The following is a 24,542-nucleotide window of genomic DNA, read 5'->3' on the forward strand; positions in this document are numbered from 1 at the left end:
CAGGAATTGTAAAGGAATTTAAAGTGATCAAGTCATGTGCTCGAAAGCACAAGCAAGGGAGTGGCAGACTCAGGACTTGTGGGCTGATTCCAAGCCCGTGATCTCATCATTTCCCAAATCTTCTATCATCTTTTCTAAAATACAAGTTACAAGACTTGACCAAGACTCAGCTCACAGCTCTACATAATTTCCTTCCCACAAGTGTGTGGCTCAGATCTCGAAACTTCCCCTAGGCAAGTTACCATCTGCAACAGATTCCTCCCAGGTTTGTAGGGGCTCTTCCAGTTTCGCCATCTCACCTGAGCAGCTGGGGCTCGTCTACCATCACAACCACCTGTAGCCCACTAGCTGCCTTTTTCACCAGGGTGTGGCTGTAAACACAATGTTCTCCACAGGACTTAAGAAGTCTGTGAGGAGAAGTATGGGTAGGCATTATTTTCAAGAAAATCCTTTTGTAGATACTCAACGACTTTTCATTGAAAGGTGAACGTCCCATGAAAATAAGTGAGATGTTTTCATTGTTATTACCTTGGAAGATATACCCATCGTTTCTTCTCCCTTTTGTCATTCCTTTACATTCAAATCTTTACCTGCATCTACTGTTCTTTCTCTCTTCAGGATTATCTCATTACTTTGAAATGAATCTCTTGAGCTATGGCATGAGGCAATTAGGAATTAAAAAAAAATTCTGTATTTCTCATACAGAAGTGGGGAAACAGAAGTAGAGAGTGGCTTTTTTTTTTTTTCCCCTACAGAAAGGGACTAGTCAGGAAGAGTCTTGCATAGAGGCAAACATTTAATTTCTGAAGGGAGAAGAGTTTTACTTTTTGTGGTAGCAGTAGTCAAAAACATCTGTTTTGGTGCTTCCAAACCCCACAGGACAGTCTGTCACTCATGCATAGTGAGTGGTCCTGGCAGCTGGACGTAACCTGATCTAGGTAAGAGCACAAAAATAGTAATGTTCTCGAAATGGGCTTTTCTTGGATACTCTTCACATGATTTCCTTGTATCTAATATATTTCTTTCTGCCAAGACTCTCTAAAAATTTCTCAGCCATTCCAGGCTAACTTCCAGAACCTTCTCTGCATGCTAGACCAGCCCTACCCGATAAAGTGACTCTGGTTTAAACTTAATTACTGTAATCCATGAGGAACATATATGAGGTCACAAACAGGCCTGTTTACTTAAAGGCAAGAACAATAAACCTTTTAGTCTGAGATTTAACCATCTTTCTGAATAACATTCTCTATATATTACCACTGGTGTTGACTTATGGCAACGTTCTGAGCTATTTGCCATTTGGATCTGCTTTGAGAGAATACAGATTGCAGCCAGCAGGACTAGGCTCCTTACATGTGCCCAGTATTGTGCTACGGACCCTATAAACATTGTCTTAATTCTCGCAATTACTTGAGAATATATTCTAAAATAGCTTTCTCATCCTCAAATTGCTCTCTATCCCTTCCCTTGCTTTATTACTTACATATAAGCTCCCTGAGAAGAGGAATCTTAGATCTCTTATCTCAAGACCGGTGTCTGAAACTATCGATGAATTCATGAACCAACCTTTGAGGAAGATTGTATTATTATGTGTATCTGGCAAGCAATCATTGAAGAAGAATTCAGCATTTAAAACGCAATAATAACAGTAATATGATGAACCTAGTAGAGTCTGTTACTGAGGGTCCATGAACCAAACTGTGATAAAGGCTTTCTGTGATTACATCATGCCATCTGCCAGGACACTCCTCCAAGGTAGGTCTTTCCATTGGTGCTCTTTCAGAGAAACACTGTCTTAGAGGGGATTAATTTCTTCTCCAAGGCCACGCAGTTATTTAAAACATGGCTAGGATTCCAACTCAGATCTATGACTGGGAACAAATGCTCTTAACAATGAGGTTATACTGCCTTCTTTCCAGGGTGGTCAACTTGCCCAATACAGATGATCTACTGCTTATAATTACTTCAAATAGGATTTTACAATACCTCTTCTTCTCCTAATTGTCGTATCTATTATCTCCAGAGGCAGCACAGGAAGAAAAATTAGGCAAACAAAACAGGAAAGGGTCGGATGAGATGGTGAAAAATTCACTGACTTAATTCAACAAATATGTACTGAACAGATAAAGATGAGCCATGTACAATGAAGGCACTCACTCTGCCAGAGTTTATGATCCCAACGAGCATTCTGATGTGTGATTTTGACATATAGCCTTGGAAGGGCAGCCATTCTCATATAGGCATTTTGGAAAAACCACTACAACAATCAAATTGAATGGACATTTCGCATCCTCATTAGCCAGTCTAGCTATACATTTCAGATTAGCTTTGGGTTTTGTGTTTGTCACATTCTACTGTCTGATGCCAAAATAAATCTGCTAATTTGCCATTCTTATCTTTTTTTTTCTCCCCCGAGTTTTCCCAGGAAACATCCAATTATACAGTTTCTAATTCTTTCTCTTCCACACAGTACTAATGATCAAGGTAGACTCATCAGGCTCCAAGCTAATTTCAATGGATGAAATAAGAGTAAAGAATAGGAATGATGACCATCAAATAACAGAAGCACCCTTTCCTACATATTTAATTCTGTATCAGTGCATTTATTCCATGTGCAAGTTCAAGAGGTAATTATCACCTACATATAAAGCAAGACGTGCTAAATTAGAGCACAGCATTCAAATAAAAACAAAAGCAGAAAAACCTAACGATTTAAATAAGCCATATTCCAATCTGTTTATATCATTCCTTTCAAAAGAATGGTACAATTTACTAATTGCTAATTTTGTAATTGCTACTGTGGTTTGGTTTTACCTCCAATATTTACTGAAGTGTATCCAACTTATAATGATTATCTGTACATTTTTCATTTTTAAAAAGGGCACAATGCTTCAGAAAAAAATAAACCCAATTAAGATTAATTTTAAATTAAAAAAAGATGGCATTATATGAATATGAAACAGCAGGGGGGATTTTAATTGGAAAAAAAGAACTAGTAACATCTGAATCATTTTGCATTTTCTTTATTTTATTGAATTATACTGTTACATTTTCATTGAAAATAGTAAAACTATTGAAAATCAACACAAATCACCTTCAAAAAATGTAAAGAAAATGTATGGTGAAAATTAAACACAAAGCCTAGAATATATTTTTCAAACAAATATTTTTATAATTTTTACTTAAAGAATTCTGAAGCTTGGTCAGTCTTATCTTGGATAGCCTTCCATGTAAGAATTAGAGAATATCAAAATTTACAATTTCAAAGAAAAGCTTCTCAGCTTTACCATCCCGATTTGAATTATGACCAATAAAAGAAGCAGAACAAAGTACATTGCAAATTGGTACTACAAATTCTTATTCAAAATCTCTAAATTTGATGGATCTGATTTTGAGAGGGATCTAAACATGCTTTAGAGCTCAAGGTTTGCGGTTTGCCTGGGTTAGAATCCGATTTTACTTGCCCTTGCTAGAATGGCTGTACAGTGTACTTAATCTGGTTGAGCCTTGGCTTCCTTAACTGTAAAATGGGCTTGATATTAGTACCTAACTGTGATTTTTTAAATTTTAATTTAGCAATAGTAAAGTGGCTCAGAGTCTGGCACAAAGACAGTGAAGATGTTATCTGACATTATTATTTATTGATTTTTTAAAGAATTTACCCATTTGCGAGAGAAAGAGAGAGAGAAAGAGCACGAGGTGGGGGAAGAGGGAGAAACAGGCTCCCGCTGAGCAAGGACCCCGGGACCACGGGAGACCATGACCTACTGATGAGAAGACTAATGATTAGAGCGTGGTTCTAAGCACTCACACACATGGTTTCATTTACTAACTCCCAGCCTTTGAAGTGAGCACACCAATAACCTCAATAAACAAAAGATGAAATTCAGCACAGAGGGTACAGTAGTCACTGAAGATCTGACATCTCTGTAAGAGTAATACTACCATGGTCCCATTCTGCAGATAGGGAAACTGAGCCATATGGAAGTTACTGAATGTGAGCAAGGTCACATGGCCCTAATTAATGAGGGTGTAATTCAGACCAAGGCAATATGACCTGATTCTGCTATGTCCAACAGCCTTGGCTTCAGAAGAGGACACGGGCACGGGTTTTAATGGCATAATCTGTTTCTGCATATTCCCTGAGTCTTTCCCTTCATTAAGGTACACTAATACACCTAGTACAACTGTCATAAATTTAAAATCACTCCTCCCTACACACAGATGCACACACACACACACACACACACACACACACACACCCCTGGCACCAGCCCTACACATACTTTCCCTACTTGATTATCTTGCCTTTAAATGTATCTTGGAATTTTCATGTAAGAAAACAATTGAAGTATTACTTTAGCATGAATTTTCCTTACATCAACAATAGTATTTAAAACTCTACTAATTATGAACTCTTTTCTAGTATATTTTTTGAATTATTTAGAATACATTACACGACAAGGATGGTTTAGAAAGTCTCAAACACTGGTACCAGGGAAACGGTATAAAGGACTTGATGAGTTGATACTAATCTTAAGAAAATGCTTGTCAAAAATGTGGGTATAGACACCATCAATCAAGTAAAGTCATTAGAAACTAGGTATCATAATTTTGTAAAGTGAATTTTCTGTTTCCCCTTCCCTCTCTCCCCATACCTGAAATACCTTTAATATAAAGGAGACTGTTTTAAACTGCTGTTTTTACTAAGTCAGTAGGGTATAAAAATAACTTAAAAAATATCCTCTTAAAAGATGGAAAGATTAAAATTTGGCTGAAAAATATAAGAAATGATAGCATCAGCATAACTGTTATGGTGCCCTTCCATTTCCCCCCTTAAAATATTCTTTTTGACCATACCACAATGATTCATGCATGGACATTTGATTGCTATAAATTTTATTCAAATAATAGAAAATAATACATACAGATAACCATAGGATACACACACAGAATTTAAAGATAAATTTTATACTTTTCAATATGAAACAAAGTACATATCTCATGGAGATATATTGCTACAAATGCCAGGAAACAATAGAGTAATCATCTTGAAAATGGAAAGTATAGGAACATATTATCAGAATTACTAAATAATAAAAAGGTACAACTCCATTACATGTAGCATAAAATACAGGTATTGGAGAAAGTGTTTCCCCACTTTTTGACTGGAAATAACAATGGTCATATGAAATCTACTAGTCATTCAGATTTTTTCTAGATATATACAGTATATACAGACCTTGCAGAGAAAGTTATAAATATTTTTCTCCTTTGTGTATAATGACTTTATCTCAAATGTAATCTTTCAATGTAAAGTAACATTTCATGATGGTATCAGAATTTTGCTAATTTTTATGCTTTTTTGATATCTGCACTGTTGGTTTCAAATTCTGATATCTTTGTAAAGAAGAACAAGTTCCTGCAAAATGTGAAATTGGTAGGAAAGAGGTAAAAAATTGATTTTGCAATGTCTAACACTCAATCTGTCGATTTTCATATATTCTTTACATATTGCTATGAAGTCATGTCTTCAATAATCTTTTGAAAACCACATATTGAAAGACTGAGTCATACATATCAAAGTCAGCAGCACTGCCATGGTTCTATTACAAATTTAACTCAGAAACTAAAGAGCCTGCCAGACTCACTCTGATAGACGGTTGGATTTCATTAAAAAACCATCTCCACCATCCAAAAAAGAGAGGGTCCTTTAATGGAATCAGAAATTGGAAATGAAGAATTGTGTGAATTTTGTTTAATAGTTGAGTTGAGATTCAGGTCATTCCTTATTTTCTCTACCGTGTTTTAATAAAACCTGAAAGCTCGTTCTTAGGTGTGAAGGAAACAATTACTTTTTAATTTTTTTAATACTTGAGAAAGAATAAAATGGGATTATTTCCATTTTATAATATCATTGAAAAAAAGAAAGCATTACCCGTAATAGAATGCAAACTTTAAAAAAGTAGCTGGTCCTTATGACTTTTATATGGTTAAGTAAATTCTTACTAAAATTTTGCAGATTCAGCATGTTAAGGATAACAAAACACTTTCATATTCCCTTCTTTATCTCTTAACAAAGAATGCATGGGGCAGGGGCAGGTATGCTGCGTATTATCTCCACATTTCACAGATGAAAAATTGAGAACTAGAGAGAGCAAGGTAAATCTTGTAAAGAATCTCACAACTTTGTCATACCTAAACAAAACAGCACTGTTCTAACCTCTGGTGTAGCATTTTCCAACATTCTTTTGAATCATATGCACCCTCTTCCAATCAGGGTAATTTTAAAAATGTATTTTCACCTTTGAGTATTTCAAATGGCATATCAGGATAATACTGATTAAGTCTTCCAGGCAATGCTGTTATAATGGGAAAAAAACATTTGGATTAAATGAGTTTTTCTACATTAAAAAACAAAGAAACAAACATGTGTGTGCATGTGTGTGTGTGTGTGTGTATACACATGACAGCACGTGAGTCTATCCATAGGCAGTGCTTAAAATCATAGTTTACGAAGATCTTTATCAAAAGTCTAATGTAGGTAATATGTAAATTCCTTTGGTTTATCAAGTAAATATTAAGGCATTTCAGATTCCCCTAAAAGGATTTACTGTTTTTTTTATTATATTCATATTTTACCTATAGAAAGTTAAAAATACAGAGTTGAAAAAAAAAACATGCATAATCACTGCATTTCATGAAAGCACTTTTTCTGTAACCAATTAACGTTCTGGCAAATAATAAAAAAAAGTTAATATCACCACAAGGCATTTACAATAAAGAACAATACTACAGGTATATAACTTGACACAGCGGGGACACTCGAGATGGCTGAAGTAGACCCTCTTGCATCCATATCTGTCAACGATGAGAAACAGCTCGTTAGTAAGGATCGTCCCGATAGAAATAATCAGGGCAAAAGCCATGCCTCTCCTATCAAACTCAAATCATACCCTGAACCTAACCTAAAACCACAAGTTACTATCAGCCCTCATTTTATTTATCAACGTAGCATATATTACTTGCCAAGAATATCTCTAAAAAAGCTGATGTACTTAAGTATTTTTTTAAAACCGAATCTAGGCTTTGTTCATCTAATATTATTTAACTTTAATTGAAATTGCAAAAACAACTTAATCATTTTGAAAACAATTACACTTTATTACAGACAATTTAGAGATAATTCAATGGTTTAATTAAAGAAAGCTTCATTGGATAAGAGTTTGGGAAAATCTGTGTTTGTTTCTACTTTATGCATTTCTAGATAAATTATTAGGCACAATATAAAACATCATCTTTAAAAAAAAAAAAAGACAATCAATAAAAGCTCCATTTTCCGAGAGAGGGCCTTATCTGCTCTAGTCCTTGCAAGCTCAGCAGAAGGCACATGTCAGATGAAAAGGCTACTCTTGACTCAGCAACCCTAAAATGCAAAAATCATGTCTGTTCCCGCAAAAGCATAGAAACTACTCCTTGTAACAGTTACACTCTGGCCATATTAGAATGTGAACTCTACATCCTGCAGTATTCTAGGAATAAGAGAGCATATCTTAATTAACTTTAAAACCTATATAATAATCATAACAAGCTTAAATTTCTAGTTTTGCTCTGTTGAAGTGCATACAGTTTTTAAAATGTCTATAGTCTGAAATGGTTTTTATAGATTTTTATGCTGTGAAATTCAGTTCTAAGGTAAACGCTTCCCATTTTCTTGGTATAGTTTAATTATTTGTTGGTCTTAGTCTAAGTATGGCAGTCTTAATGATTTCACATTAAGATAAAGCTCTTCCAGGTCTCCATATCCCTCCTTCTCCTTACTTCCTAATGATGTCAGTCATTTTGTTTTCTAAGATTAAAGAGAGAGCTTTTAGTCTTATGCCCAAGACTACAGACCAGGTCAAGCCCCATGAAAGTAAACAGGGAACAAGGTTATTTATGTCACTGAGAACTACAGAATAGAAGACAAGACGGCTTCTACTCTACTTAAACTGAGGTCCCTAAACTCCAGAGTTGAGATTTGAAAGAATAAATGAAATTCTTCTACCATTGTCACTGATAAAATATGAACGCGCGTCTGTTTCCCTTAACTCTAAAAGTGTAATTTCTATCGTAAAATAGGTTTAATTTGGATTTTGAAAGGAAAAGTTAGTGTGAACCTCCTTCAAAATCAGAAACGAAGAATTTTTTTTTAGAAGTGCCTTCTTGGTTTGGCCAAGCAGTTTATGACCTTAACAATGTTAAATTTCCACTTTTTAAAGAACTGATGAGATTCATGTATAATTTCTAGGAGGCAAACAAAGATCTTAAAAATAGTTCAACATTGCCCTTGAGAAACGCTTAAGAAATTCTGTCCTTTATGGGCAATCCAAAGGCAAATTTAGGCATAGCTCATAAGGAGGGAAAAAAATTCAAATTAATAAAGTTCTGCTAAATATTTTTCAATGTCTTTTCTCTTTCTTATTATCTTTCTTCATATTTTGTATCACTCATGAAAATTTCTCTTACCATCATCTCTCATATTCTAAAACCTTCTTACCATTCATATGGAGGAGGTCATGGCGAGAAAATGGACAGAAGGCATTGACTGACTCACTTTTGGGGCCTCATAATGCTGATGTTATCAATAAGGTAAATGTTGACTTGGACCGACTTACTGGTTATTCTTGGAATCCTGATCTGTTCGCTACTGGTTCCATCCCCTCCATCCGTGGAGGCCTTAACTTCAATAATGTAGTCCTCTTTAATGGGCAGCAAAAGTTCTGCTGACGTTTTATTTGTGTTCAGCACTTGGACATTATTTTGACTGCTAGTCCTATAGAACACCTAAAATGCATGAACAAATACATTTATTTCTTATTGTCTACTCTTACTTTTTTTCATAGAACTGATTATTCTGATGTTACCTCATTTATATTGTTTGTCTTGTTATATTCACCAGAATGTAAGTGTAATTCATAGCTCTTTCATAGGTCTTAGACTGGCGGTCAGCCCACATTAGAATCATCAAGTCCTCAAAATCAAGGAGGGGAGGAGGAGTGAACTTCTTCTATGGAAGAGTTCAGGGGCTTGGGCATTTGTGAGGTTGGAGAGAGGGGGCAAGCCCCTACTGCACTGATCTCAAAAGTCAGACCAACAGATTAGAGCCAATAATTTCAGTTGTTTTTTAAGTATATGGTGAGCATTGGAAGTAACAAAGTAATTGACATCATGAACAATTTATAAACTTTTTGTTCAAAATCCCTGCATGACCAGAATTACTTCCCTTAAATTTATAATTAAGAAATCAGACACTTTTTGGGGGAAAATACCCTTTTTATAAAATTTTGATATCTCTATGTCCAAATCAGATTACGGCAACCATATTATCACAGCTAGAAAAATCATTCACACCTAGCTTCCCTTGCCAGGAACAGGGAAAGAAAGCATTGCAAATATCTTACTTTATATCCCGTTACTTCTGATTCGTTCTCCATTGCTTTAACTTGTTCCCAATTAAGTAACACTTTAGTGTCTGTAGCATTCCAAACAACATTTCCTGGTGGCTGACTGGGAGCTTGAAATGCAAAATGAGAAAATGAATCAGATTTGAACATGAATGATATTTTACATAGAACGGATAAATGATGGTCCTCGGAGGCTTATAAAAGGACAGCAAAATCTCTTCGGTAATTTGCAGCAGAATCAGAAAACAAAATTAGGAGTAGCTAAATTTCCTTTTAAAAAGGTTTTTCAGTTAAATTGTGAGAATTCATTTTATCATATTCATCACATCTTTGAGGACACTTCTCACTTGTGGCCGTGGGTCTTCCGGAAACCCGTTGATAGTGCAGATAAGGAAATTCCTTTCCCCACCACTAGAGGGCCGCTTGTAGATGTACCAAGAAAGGCAGGCAGTGTGACCCACTTTGACACATCCAGGCAGAGGCTGAGAGAAATTGCCCACTGAGCAGATTAAAGACGCACAAAATGAAGTGTGGCTGATTTTTAAGCCAGCGTTGTGTGATGAGAGAAGCAAAATGGGAGGCAATCAAAGATAAGGGTTACTTATAATAATTCCCATGAAGTAACAGCTATTCACATGAAAAACTGCAGCAGAAAGCCTATATTTCACTCTTGGTTTTCCAAGTTTTAAATCAATTTTTGAGAAAAATAAGGCAAAACCCTAAAACATTAATGAGAATTCCATTCGATAATGAATGACATTCTCTGAGGTTTAAAGACTTGGATTCATAGCTTAGTTCCCTCTCACAGACACTAGACCGCAGACTCATGCTGGGGGGAGGGAGTTCAGCGGCAGCGCAGACAGGACATTAAAACTCAGTTTCCTGTCAAGCACAAAACAAACACAATATTATCCATTCGGCTACAGCATCACAATTGCCCAAAGCTGTGCCGAAATATGTTGTACTTGTGGATTTAGCCGCAGAATGTGATCTGGTTAACTGAATTTGTAATGGGAAAATGATATAAAATATTGGCTCTGCAAAGAAATTTCTAAACATCATTGACTCATGCCACGAGGGAAAGACGGCTGAACTTACAGATGGGAAGAGCTCTCAGATACATTTATGTGACTAATGACACCAAACAAGACTGTCTTCTCTGCAGATTCTTTGGCTTCGTGTCTGCTCTGTCACGCTATTCTATGCTGCCTTTGAAATGGTGCGGTCGGGCCTTAGCAACGACTCGAGGTCAGCTCGGAGAGTGCGAGCTGCACGGCTTTGATAACAAAAACGTGTACAAGGGCAGTTGCTTTAGGGCTGAAATACTGACGACCATGTTCTGGTGACTCAGTCCAAATGACATGAAGGCACAAGCGTTAGAACATTTTTTCCAAGGTCGGTGATTTCCTGCGTCCTGACAATACTGCAACGGGCCAGGGTCGGCCCGATGCGGCTCCGGGAGCAAAGGCAGCATGGTCTGCTCTACCGAAAGATGCGTGCTTGGGAGGTTACGGGAAACCTGAGTAATGGCGGCTGAATCAGCTCTTCCAACATGAGTCTCAGAGACGAGATGACTGCTAACACTGAGGCTTGTCTTGGATCAGTCCAAAAATAGATGAGTTGAATGAATGCAGCCTCAATCGAATACTTTTTGAATAAACAGAGAGATAAAAACAGGAAAAGGGAAAGGAAGAAAAATCAAGGTTTGTTCTGGGTCTGATTACTGTTATTCTGAATCATATCAGTGTTTCCTGAGCCTCAGATAATCATGTACCACTTTCATAATGTTTGCTATCTTTAAAAAGAAGCCTTGATTTAAAAACAAACAAACATAAACATCTACCTTCGCTTCATCCCAACCACTAAGACTCACACAAGCACGGGCTTGATATGCTAGCTACGTTCTTAGGGTACTCTTTCAAATAAATGAAGCACTATCAAACTAAAAGAGAAGTATTTGTGAACCACCCTCGAATCATCTCTCTTACCATCACTGAGAAGAATAACATCATCTGGAAAATTCTACACCAAATAAACCTTCCTTCCATGTTCAAAATCTTATTATTGTTAGTAGCCAAATGTTTATTAAACACTTATCATATGGGCATGGTAAAATGTGCTTTAATATAATTTGCTTAATTCTCATTGCATTATAATAATGTCCATTTCTATACATGGGTAATATGGACCCAGAGACTTAAAAAAATTGTATACTCATGTTCATAGCAGCATTATTCACAGTAGCCAAAAGGTGGGAGCACCCTAATTGTCTGTCAACAGATGAAAGGAAAATCAAAATGTGGTACATACATAAGGTGAAGTATTATTCAGCCTTACATAGGAAGGAAATTTGCTGACACATGCTACAACATGGATGGACCTAGAGGGGATTATGCAAAGTGAAATAAGCTGGTCAAGAAAAAACAAATTCTGTATGATTCCAATTATATGAGGTACCTAGAGGTGTCAAATTTATAAAGACAGAAAGGGGAGTGGTGCTTGCCAGGGGCTGGGGGTTAGGAATGGGGGTTATTGTTTAATGGATACAGAGTTTCAGTTTTAGAAGCTGAAAGACTTCTAGAAACAGTTACACAACAACCAATCTTAATGCTACTGAACTGTACATTTAAAAATGGGCAAGATGGAAAATTCATGTTATGTGTATTTTTAGGACAATTAAAAATTAAAAGCAAGAACTTGCTAAGCTACACAACTGGTGAGAGGTATTAAGTGGATTCAAGCCAGCTCTGATTAATTCCAGAGTCTATGCCACCCATACTATACTGTGCTGAGTACCTGAGGCCTTTTTTACCTCCCGAACAACTGATCACAGATCTGTAAATGATGTGAAAATGAATACGAATCAAGAATGTCACAAAATATACTCAACTTCCACTGTCACAGGAATGCTTTTCCTGATTTCTCAGACTAAAGTGGGGGCTCTTTTCAGATACCAGACCTTTCTTCATAATCTTCATCAAAAGTACATTTTACATTTCCTTGTGATTTTATTTTTATTAATACCCAGTTTTCCCATTAACCTGTAAGATCCTTGCAAGCAGACACAATGTCCAGTAAGGTCTCTGACACAGAGAAGTTGATATGGTCGATTTTATTCACTAGCCTGATGCCTTGCCAAGGGTAGATATCAAATTAGATTTCGTACATGACTAATGTTTTAATGTAAAAAGCACAAAGTCAAGGATTAAGGAAACACTTTTACAGTGTTATCAAGAAATAAGTTTGACCCATTTCCTTTGTGCTCTTAAGGAATGATTCATGCAATGAATATTCTGAATGGGGGAAAGATTCAGAGTGTTAGTGAAATAATTCACCATGGTGGCAGCAGGACAAGATTTGGCTGGCCACACTTTTCAAATGCAGCATACCAAAATCAAAATGAACTGTCTAGCTACATGCTGGAAAGTTCTCGAAGACATCCCAACAAATGTTATACATTTTCAAAGACAAAACTGGGAGCATGAACACTCATTGATCATCAACTTTGAGTCTTGAGATCGAATATGTTCAATTGTACTGAGGCTAAGATGATAAGGAACATAACACAAAGAAAGAACAGAATAAGAAAAAACTTTGGAAAAGCTGGTATATTGAGTAAATGACTTATTCAAGAAACATCTATGTGTAAGGGTTAAGGAAAAAAATGAGTAAGGAGGTGACAACATCTGAAATAGATTTTGAAAGGCAAATTATGATGTACTGTATGGTGACTAACATAACATAATAAAAAATAAAAATAAATAAATTAGGAGTCTATCTGAAAAAAAAATGGGGAGAATATGTAAATAGATACTTTCCAAAGATTTTCCCACATGGGGGGAAAAAAAAGAAAAAAAAAAAGAAAGGCAAATTATGATTTTTATATATAGAAGTGAGAGAGGGAAAGGTATCCAGCACAAGGATAAACATATGCCAAGGCACAAGGCAGGAAACAACAAGGTACGGCAGGGAGCGCAGAAGTTCTGACTGGTTACGAGGTAGCGGCGAGGAGAAGGGATGGAGCAGATGCAGTTGAAGCAGCAAGTAGGAGCCAGATGCTGAAGGGTTCAGGAGACCAAAGGAACTAGAAAAGGAATTTTTTTGTAGGCAATTAGGAAGGCAATAAATAAGTGAAGGGTAGAAAAGTGATACTATCAGTTTTGTGGTTTCATTGATCTTTGTGGGAGCAGAGAGAAAAGGAGGAGACTCTCGGTGGGCATTCTGTTGGGAGAATCTGGTAGCACTTCATGGAAGAGAGAATAAAGTTCTGTTCACATGATGATGATTGCAGCGGAGTCGGAAGGATGCAACAGACATGAAATTTGTGTAAACTCAATCAAGTCATGATGACTGACATCATACGGCTGCCAGCAATAAAAAACAAAGCTAACTCTAGCTGACGACACAGACCCTGGGGAACAACGTCTCTACCCGGAATTTCCTTTGACTACATATTTAATAACAATTTCTTATGTCTTAGGGATCCTTCTTAGTACATTAAGCAAAGAGATAGACATGTTCTCTGACTTCTAACCGTAGGCCTTATCAGTGGTTCCCAAAGATCAATATTTCTACCACTACGGATGATGTTAGGTGGATGACATTTTTAATTGGGAATATGTATATATTTTCAAGTTAGGTTAAAAAAAAAACCTGTTACATCTAATTCTTGATTCACAGATAGAATTCTTTTGGATGAAGCCAATATTGATACATCTGTGGTGATCTACTCTACACACAACACTCAGATCATTAAAATTACTTTCTAAATAATGATTCAGAACAAAGGCTATTATGCAAACAAAAATAACTCAGATGTTTCCAGCTGCACACAGATGTCTGGTAAGCATCCCAAAACACACAGTCACAATTCAAACTAAGATCTGACCTAAGGGAATATTTAACGCAAATAATTCATTTTACACCAAGTGATCAAGAAAAGAATATCACTCTACTAGTAACAGTCACAGAGACCCTGATTAGCTCATTGCAAAACTTATTTTCAGGTATGCATTTTTTTTTTTTTGAAAATCAGTTAGGTTTATTTTTCTTTGCATTTCATTGTACTGTTTAACTTTTAAACTTTTCTATTCAAATAATTGCTTGTTTTCATTTTATAAAAACAATCTTATAGCTACTCCCTTACAATAAAGAGTATTAGTGATTTTCTGTTTCTAGTAAAGGTATAGTTGCTTTTTAAAATAAATGTATCTTATCAAATTAAAGAAATGTATTAGGAAAATAATAATACAGGTTGCTTGCGTCTATGGCTAAAATCATGAAAAACACAGTGACTGGAGATGGCAAAATAGTGGGCAAATTAGGAACAGGCTGAGTTGGCTCATTGCATGATCCAATCTTCCCTTTAGCATCTTCATTCCCATTTGTGGTTTCCATCCTCCCCAAACATTCACTTACCTTGTATTGAGCCTTAAATGCCCTTCTTGTCTATCTTCCCAGGGTCAGACCTCAAGTGGGAACCCTTTGCTTCCACAATCTCTAAAAACAGGCTGCCTACACTTGTCTGCCAGGAGTTATCTTGTAACAGAACAGAAAAAAATCTACCTCATATACCTCAGACCAAGGCCTGGAAGCACTGTCACCATTTACAAGGCACATGTCCTGATTGCTGATTGCTCGTGCAATCTCACATGGGAGAGAATGGGCCTTCTCTGATGGACAGAGAGAATGGCTGGACCTAAGAAAAGACACCCCAGCCAGCCATCCCTGCCCATTGACACCTGCCTGGCCATGGAAGGTATCTGACTGGACATTTCTCTTTTAAAATAAGTACTAGTTTGGGGAAGTTTTATATATTTTAAGGACACCTTATTGACATATCTAGGTAAGTAATACATCTTGATGGAATAAATCTGTACAATGTAACTTGTTATTTCTCTTTAAGCTTGTTATATCTCTCTTTAAGCTTGTTATTTCTCTAAAGGCTTGAAGTGGTGGATGCTGAGGGAAGGATGGGAGGGAGGAAGGGTGCGGACATTGGAAGCAGGTAGTTCAGGGATCTCTAGAGGTCTCTCAGCAACCTGAGTTATATTCTTAGATCCTCTGGAAACATCTCATTGATGATCCTATTATTGGCTGGTAGGGTCGATTGCGTTATTGTTTAAAGTATTTTGAGGTAGATTGTATTGTTGTTTAAGATCTTTGCAAGTCCTCTGCCCTTTACTCCTTGTGGGAAGATTATATTTCTCTCTCACTGACATTCAGCTTGGCCATGGGATTTGCGGTTCCCATGCCTGTAGGAAGACATACTTCTGCTTCTTGCTGGCATCCCACAGACATCAGGCTTTGTCATGTGACTCCTTTTGACCAATGGAATGTAAGCAAAAGCAAAATGGGTCATTCCCCAGTGGCTGCTTCCAAAGCCACAGAAGAATCTGGTCAGCCCTTCTTTTTTCGCTCTGCCATAGATCGGCACAGCGCAGTGAGTGCCTGCTCCTTCAGTCTGGGTCCTGGAGTGAACACAGCATGGGTCAGATCTGAATGTTACTTGTGGTGGACATGTAGGATGAGTGAGAAATAAACACTTGTAGTTGGAAGCCACTAAGGTTTGGCGGTTGGATACCGTGGCCTGGATTAGCCTAATCTGACTGGTACAGCTATTCACCAGTATTCTAAATAGCTTTGATGCAACACTATACATTTTTGTAAAGGCAGGGAGACATGGGATACTATACATTAATATAGCTTATCTGTTAGGACTTCCAATTTCACTTTCCAGATTCTATCCTATGTGGAAGCCCAATTCAGAATATTCAGACCGAGTTCTACACTTTATTAGAACTAATTTAATACATAGTCTACATTTTTAAATTTTTGGTAAATTACATCTCAACTTTCACATGGTATAGATTTATCAGCTCCATTTCTACTGTTGATAGTATATGCTAAAGTAGAGAAAAATGACAAAAACTAATTTAATTTTAGTAGAAAGGAAGCATATCACTACATAGTGCAATGCTAATTGGCAGGCTGCAAAATTATTTCAATAATTTCAAATGTTGTAACAAAAATAGTATTATGTTGAAGGCTTTTATTATTGTTCTTTAAGCACCCATCATGATATCCTCTGTGTATTTGATTAATAGACTCCTCAATGTCAGCTTTATAGATTTTACTTCATCTTCAACCTCTTGCCTACAAGCGATAAATATAAGGTTGTCGACTGCATGAAGCTACGAATATAAGGCATGCCTACCAATAGGAAAATGGTTAAATTGTGGTATATTATCACAATGTAATAATACACATACACTAACATATTTATGAAAAACTATTAGTGACAATGGAAATTGCTATGATGTATAGGTATCTAAATATATAGTGTACTTTCACTGTATAAGACAAAAATCTATAGAACATAAGTCTGAAAAGAAAGTCCAACATTAATGACAGTATTACTGAGTGATAGAATTATGGGTGATTTTTATTTTTTTCCCTACAATTTTCTTTTTTCCCAAATTTTCAACAATGAAGAAATTTTCCTTTATATAATAAAAAGTAGAAGCTGTTAAGAATATTACTGTCTAGAATTTTCTTTTTTTTTTTTTTAAAGACTTTATTTATTTGACAGAGAGATAGAGCCAGAGAGTGCAAGCAGGGGGAATGGCAGAGGGAGAGGGAGAAGCAGGCTCCCAGCTGAGCAAGGAGCCCAATGTGGGACTCGATCCCAGGACCTTGGGATCATGACCTGAGCCAAAGGCAGATGCTTAACCGACTGAGCCACCCAGGCATCCTTAGAATTTTCAATAGTGAGTGATATTTCCATAGTGGTGATGGTAATTTACTTTCAAAATGTGGAATTTTAAGAACATATGCTTGCTGTGATTAATTATGCAAGACTCAACAGTTTTCTTAATTTTTTTCTTGACTCCTTGATGATAATGAAGTGATTTAGTGGGAAGTGGTTGGTCTCACTGGTAGGTAGAAACTGTACTTTGTAGTTGGAGTTCAGTTGAGTTGAACATCAGCATTTGTCATTAAACTGCTTAAACATGTGACATTGTGAAGGGATCAGGTCACCAAAAGATACTTTCTCCCAAATAATGAGACATATTTGTCTCAGAACCATTAAAATTATTACAAATAAACAAATGACTTATAATAGGAAATTCACTCAATGTGCAACTATACATCTTCTTAAACCATCTGAAACTCAGAAAAGACTTTTCCTGGGGTCCACCTTGGAATGTTGGGGAGGGAGATCTTTCTTTGTTTTAAGTGACTGGAAATTTCCTTGACCAAAATCTTTCCTTCTTTGGATAATAAAAATAATAAAATTTGTAAACTATAAGCAAAACATTTAAAATTTTCTAGAGAATTTGTAGGCAAGTGGAAGATTTCCAAAAAAGTGTCAAAGCTCCTACAAAGTAAAGTTCGTAAGATTTACACATTTGGCCAGAGGAATGACTTGATCTTTTATTAGCTAAAACTCCCTGACTGAATTCTGTTCAAGTTCAATATTACATTATGTCTTGTTTCAGAACTTACAACATCAGAAATCATTTTGTTGAAGTCCACAGACAAAAACCAAAACAAACAAACAAAACCAGTCCGAAATCCGAGGAACATGCATTAGTGAACAGTGTATTATATAGCTGTCTCTGTGATTTGTGGTATATCATATAAAGACATGAGTAGTTCACATACATATCTGGGATGTGATACATAGAGGAGTTGACAAATAACATTAAGTCACATAGACAGAAATTCCCTTTATTTTTCCTATTAGCTTGAAGACAAAGCTGGATTTGGAGATACTAGGTTTTTAATATCCCTTTGATACTAACATCATAAAGAGGAAGCAGAGTTAGAGGTTTAAACAGGCAAGAGCATGTTGCTAGTATTAGAAAATGGAGAGTGGCTTATTTGTTCATTGTATTTATTACTACTGATTTTATTACTATTTAACTTATTTCGTTAGCGTCTATTTATGGCAATGATACCAGTTTCCGTACTTGGTTGGTCTCCATTTTTGTTTTAAGTTTATGGAAGCAAAAATTATAAGCTAATTTTTAAAAAAAGATTTTATTTATTTACTTGACAGAGGGAGAGAGAGAGCAAGCACAAGCAGGGGGAGCAGCAGGCAGAAGAAGAGGGAGAAGCAGGCTCCCCCCTGAGCAGGGAGCCCAATGTAGGGTTCAGTCCCAGGACTCTGGGATCATGACCTGAGCCAAAGGCAGACACTTAACCAACTGAGCCACCCAGACGCCCCTGTAAGCTAATTTTCAAGACAAACTGTTAGGTACATATTAGAGGAGGCCCAAAGGAATGGCAAAAATTGAGAAGACAGTTCACATACAAAATTTGGGAAACTTTGCATTGAAATATTTCCTAAGCCATAACTTAGAGTATATAATTATATAATTAAATTATACATACAAAAACTCCAGAACTTCCAAATTATGTATTTGAAGCGGGAATATTCATTTTATCAAAAACTTCTGAAATATTCTGACTCCTATTCCTTTAGTGTTTGTTTTACTCACATTACCTTTATAATTCCTTAGGACACCCTTGATTGGTTTCCTTAAATTTAGGCAACTGATTTTAGTTCAACTTACATGGATAAACATTCCATTTGCAAAAGCAAAAACTCAAGTGCAAAACATTGTACCATTTAATATTATTCTGTTTTCTCAAGTGGATATACATGTACAATCATCACTGAAGGGAAAAAAAAAAGTATCTCCTTGTTCCAGGGTAAGGTCTGGGCATGGGATTCAGGCAGTCCAGGGAAGGTTTTCTAACAACTGGCCATAACAACTGGTTCTGGGATGAGCCAAGAAGAACCATCCTTGGCTCTGAATGGAGTTATCAGAAAGGAGTAGTCCACCATCCCCAGGGTGTTTAGTTGACAGAAACAAGCCTTAAGGTGCAAATAGTAATACCTCTACCCTGAAAAGGGAACATGGTGAGAATGATTCCATCAGGAACAGAGCCAAGAGATGGAAAGTTTTGTTTGTTCATCATCTGTTATTGGGCACCAACTATGATTACTTCAACACTGGAAACAGAGCTCTGAGGACAGAGTTATGATCAAAGCAGGTAAAATCTCTGCCCTAAAGGACTTTGTCTTCCAGTCAAAACAGGCTGGAGAGACAACAGTCAAATAAATGAGGACAAGTTATAGAATGTGTGGTAGCTGTCAGTGCTCTGCCCAAGAATAAAGGAAGGAAGGAGATAGACTGTCAGGAGATGAGGGATGCACTTTTAAACATGGCGGCCAGGTGGCACTGAGCTGATATTTGAGCAGAGCTCTGAAAGAGATGAGAGAGAAAGCCACTGGATGCCTAGAGGAGCTTTCTGGGCAGAGGGAACAGCAAATGCAGAGGCCCTGAAGTGAAAGTGGAATGAGTGAAGAGGAAAATAGTAGGAAATAAGTCAGAGGAGGATTTGGAGGATGGATCATATAAAGCCTTGTTGAGCATTATAAGGATTAGCGTTTATCTGAAGTGAGATGAAATGGGACATTCTGAGCATCGCTGTGGCCTATTGGAGACAAGGGTGGAAAGAGGCTGAACAGGAAGGGGTCATTGCCCTGATCCATGGGAGGGATGTTCCAGCTTGCATCAGGGTGGTAGCAGTGAAGCAAAAGACGTGGTAGGTTCTTGCAGAAGTCACATTCTGACTCAGTTGCTGGGCATGAGAGAAAGAGAAGAGTTGAGGGTGATTCCAAGATTTTGGGCCTGAGCAACTGAAATATTGGGATTTAATTTACTGAGATGAGGAATGTTGTAGGAGGGACAGGTTTTAAATGGGGTGGATGGGGCAGTCAAGAATTTAGTTCTAGAAATACTCAGTTTGAGATCTTACTAGATGAACCTTGAGGATGTTGGGTGAGCACTAAATCCATCCATACTGAAAGCCAGAATTACCACTTGACTTTTTAGTTCTACAAAGCAGAATAATTGCCCTACAAATTCTTTCTCGCAATCTCTGAACATAAAATTCTCAGTATGTTTCCTTTTAGAAGCCAACAAATTTCATCATTTACATGCCATCTGCAATTTTTCCTGATCAGTGCCTTTAGATACAAGATGTTCTTAAGAGTTAGCTCTCCTTGGGTTGCAAGTAACAGAGACCCATTTTAGATTACTTAAAGAGGCTAATTAGAGTCTAACTCAGAAATGCTTCCAAAAACACAAGTATTTGGATGTCAAAAATTAAGTGATTAATGGAAGCTACAGTATTTAACTTGAGAATCCTTGTATTATTTTACATTAATCAAAAATAATCACCCAAGATCTGTATTGATATAAAGGCTTCATACTAAATTCCACAATTACGAGTCCATGAAACTTGCACATTTTAAACAAGATGGTAAAAGACCACAGTAAGTGTTTTGAATTCACAATGTTCAGTCAAGAGGAAGTATATTTGATTAATAATAGTCCTTCAGGCTGGCCTGCTTTAGATTTCATTCATTGATTTAGCTACCCACTCAGTATTTAAGGAGTGGTTCGTAGCACCATGCTGGGCACTAGGGCTGGATGAACAAGACACAGAAGGATTCTTTCCCCATAACATTTACAATCCAGAGGGGAAAACAGATAGCAAGCAAATAACCAAAGGTGTTATATTAGTTCTTTCTGTCTGAAGCATGATGATAATTCTCTTTACAGAGATAATCACAAAAACCTTACCAAAATTCTTAAATAGGATTTGAAGCCAAATCCAAGTCAAAGGTTAGGATGATTATTAAGAGCTGCCAGTAACAGTAATAAGAACAGCTTTAAATGATTCTGTTTTACTTGCATTTTGGTATCTTTAAAGAAAAATTTTTAACATAATACTGAAAATTTAACACATGCTTTTTATATCCAATCTTGAATAATTAAGGATTTCAATGATCTCTATGAATTTCCCACCCAATGTAGGACATTTTTCCCTAATAATACCTGCAGATCAACATGCAGACTCCAACTAAATTACAGAAGTAGGAATGTATCACTTTCAGAGGGATTTTATTCAATTGTTGGAATTCTCAACAGACTACAGCTCTGTGACCAAAGGAGTCCTGTCTATCTTTAATCATCTTACCCACGTCCTAAGCATGGAGCAAAAATCCCAGTAAATACTGGTGTTAAATGAGACATGGATATTCTGATTATACGGTTGAAAGAGAGGCTAGCCCAATTAAGACTATGTCTAGATTTGGTTGCCTATCCTGCTTAGTCTGTGATCTCAGGGAAGTTAAATAACCTATACATGTCTCTGCATCCTCATCTCTAAAGTAAGGCTACCAGCAGCTTCCAAGTCATGGTGTTGCTGTGAGAACTGAGAATCAATACACGAAAAACATACCTAGAACAGTAACTGCAAATTGCTCAGTAAGTGTCAGCCATTAAAATCATAATCGCCATCATTACTGTTGCAAATTTCTACTTTAGATTGGGTGTTTATATGCTACACCTAAATCATAAAAATTTCTTATTGAAATTTTATTTCATTCATTGTACATTATCATAATATTCCTATTATTTGTCCTTTCCTCATGTTTTACCAATTTGCTAAGTTCTTCACTGATTCCATGATGATGTCACACTGTCTTTTACAATCATAATTTTCTAGCAAGTAATCACATCAATTATTAAGTCAGAGGAAAGAGCCAGATAAACTTGTTTGCATATATTCTCGCAATCAGAATTTTTGATTGATGCTGTGCTTTGAATATATAAATAATTATGTATATTTAAATCTTACTAATTCAGAATTGTTACTGAGAATACCAAACATACTTAGCAAGAAGTTCAAAACACAGAATATTTTCAGTTTAAGTATTTCCAAGCCCACATATTCCTTAGTCTAACCCCGCCGTGCATTATGAGTAAGAGGTTGGGTCAGGCTTCCCCTAATAACTAGTGAAGGACAATATTGAATTATTACATGAGTTGGTTGCTTGTAAATGTATGCTATTGAAGATTTATAATGGTTTGTTGCTACACTTTTGCTCTGCAATCTCATTATACTAGTAAATTGATAATCAAATTCTCTTTTATATAGATAATACAAAGATGAACGTGAACTTCGCTGATCAAATTAACACTGGCTAACTAAAATCTATAGTAGTAGAATTATGTTATATATATATATTTTAACTTATCCACAAAGCTATCCAATGATATTCAATTTTATATTATTGATATTCTTAGCAATTTTATCTAACAAATGTATGTTCTTATAAAAATTTGGGAATTGTATATGGATATAGAAATGCATTATAGAAATCAAGTAAAATTAATGTCTCATTCCCATATGAAGCCAGTTAAGCGAACATTTTTACTGAGAATAAATTTTGTAAACAAGAAGAAAAATAATTTTCTGTAAATAAAAGTAATGCATTATTGTGTTAAAAATATTTCATCCTTCATGCCCATTTTCCTTACCTGTACAATGTTAAAAATACTGACAGCTACCTCCTGTGGTAGTTAGGAAGTTTAAATGTGGGAACGCATGTAAATCACTTGGGACATAGAACGTTCTTAATTGCTGTTAGCTATAATGATGACAATGACAAGGACAATTCAAATGGTTGCATTGCAAGAAGTTACTAACACAATACAATGATTAAAAATATACTTGTGCTATCAGTTTAATTGAAATATATGTAGGAGACTATGGAATTGCAAATCATTGATTTTCCTGTAATGTAATTCAAAGCCAAGTTATGTATAGCTTATAATTGCTGCTTGTGAATTTACCTGTGACTACATAGCTAGCAAAGACTCGGCTTTCAAGGCAACTGACATCGCTGGTCAGATTTTTAAAAATATCAGTATATTCACGTGGACCAACATCTTCTGATGGTAATCTTTTAATGCACATTGGCATCTTTTGAATAAGGTAGGAAAGAAAAAAAGAAGAAAATCACTCTTGACTTTCTGGTGTGAAATTTAACTTATTCACATTTACCGGAAATCCTCAAGCTTTGGGGAACTAAGAGAAAAATTGAAAGTAAACTAAGTTTATCACATTTTAAAAGAAAAATGGATAGACTTGACTCACCCCACACTAGGGCTTTTCAAAAGTACACACTGATTTTCACATGGGGTTTCCATCTAAAGATTCAAGGCTATCACGAAGACAAAGATACGTGTGACTCTGAGTTTACAAGGGTTTGGGATGGGATTATAAAATTCGGTGGGCTTACTGAGTTGGGTTGTCCATTTTAAATGATAAAGAAGGCTACCATAAGCTACTTCCTTGCCATTCAAAAAATCGAATCTACGTACGAGTTTTCTTCGTGGTTGCATTCACTGTGGTGCTGAAGGGCCCAGCACCAGCGCTGTTGTAAGCCCGGACAGCTGTGTAGTATGCCAGATTACTCTTCAAGCCCCGCAGTCTGGCTGACGTCTCATTTCCCCCCACTTTCACTTTGCTTGATGATTCTTCTTCTCCATTATTCCAGTAGCGCACCTGGTAAACAGAAAAACATAGAAGATGCAAAAGGTTGACACGAGGAGTACCACCCTTTACATTAAGTGATTCTCATTAAAATGGGTACTATATTTATATTCATCATTTACCCAACAAATGTTCATTAAGGACCTAGTGTGTGCTAGGTGTTCCATTAGGTTCTGTGCCATAGGAAAAAGGGACTCCGGGAGGAGACAGAGAATAAACAAGTACACAAAGAAGCCAGAGAAAGTCAAAGAGAGTAAGTGCTAAATACTACTAGACTACAGCTTATAAAGGGAAAATGAGGGTGAAATCTGCAAATCTAATAGAGCAAACTGCTCCGCCTTCTCAGGCCCTAACCAACCAGGTCCAAGCTCAACCCCAGAATGCTGGCAGCTCTGCTTCACCTCCACTGGATGGTGGAGGTTTCCTCTGGGAAGAACGTGAACTGTCAGAGAAAAGGCTATCAAAAAGCCAGCTGGCCACTGGCTTGTCCTCCAGTGATGGCCAGGTGTCAACAAGCCCACCTGTGCATGCAGGGCTGCTGAAGAGAAAAGGAAAGCAGTTAACATAGTTAAATTTAAGTTATGCTAACATGTTTTGTTTGTATTTCATTATTCTGAATCGTGCAAAATGATCTGAGATGTTATATAAAGATAAATGCACATGGAGTATAAA

At 36.5% G+C, this 24,542-nt stretch overlaps 1 protein-coding gene across 1 annotated transcript in view; it reads right to left on the bottom strand.

Moving 5' to 3' along the window:
• Window positions 1-4,883: 4,883 nt before the first annotated feature.
• CNTN3 (contactin 3) overlaps window positions 4,884-24,542 on the bottom strand; it is a 244,839-nt gene continuing 225,180 nt past the window's right edge. The window contains exons 19-22 of the mRNA XM_026501250.4: window positions 23,699-23,882; window positions 9,444-9,556; window positions 8,658-8,826; window positions 4,884-6,861 (exon numbers count right to left, since the gene is read on the bottom strand). Coding sequence (XP_026357035.3) covers window positions 6,761-6,861; window positions 8,658-8,826; window positions 9,444-9,556; window positions 23,699-23,882 — 567 coding nt within the window. The 3' untranslated portion in view covers window positions 4,884-6,760. The remainder of the gene's footprint in view (window positions 6,862-8,657; window positions 8,827-9,443; window positions 9,557-23,698; window positions 23,883-24,542) is intronic.

The sequence above is a fragment of the Ursus arctos genome, unplaced genomic scaffold (genome assembly GCF_023065955.2).
Source record: "Ursus arctos isolate Adak ecotype North America unplaced genomic scaffold, UrsArc2.0 scaffold_14, whole genome shotgun sequence".
NCBI classification, from domain to species: domain Eukaryota; kingdom Metazoa; phylum Chordata; class Mammalia; order Carnivora; family Ursidae; genus Ursus; species Ursus arctos.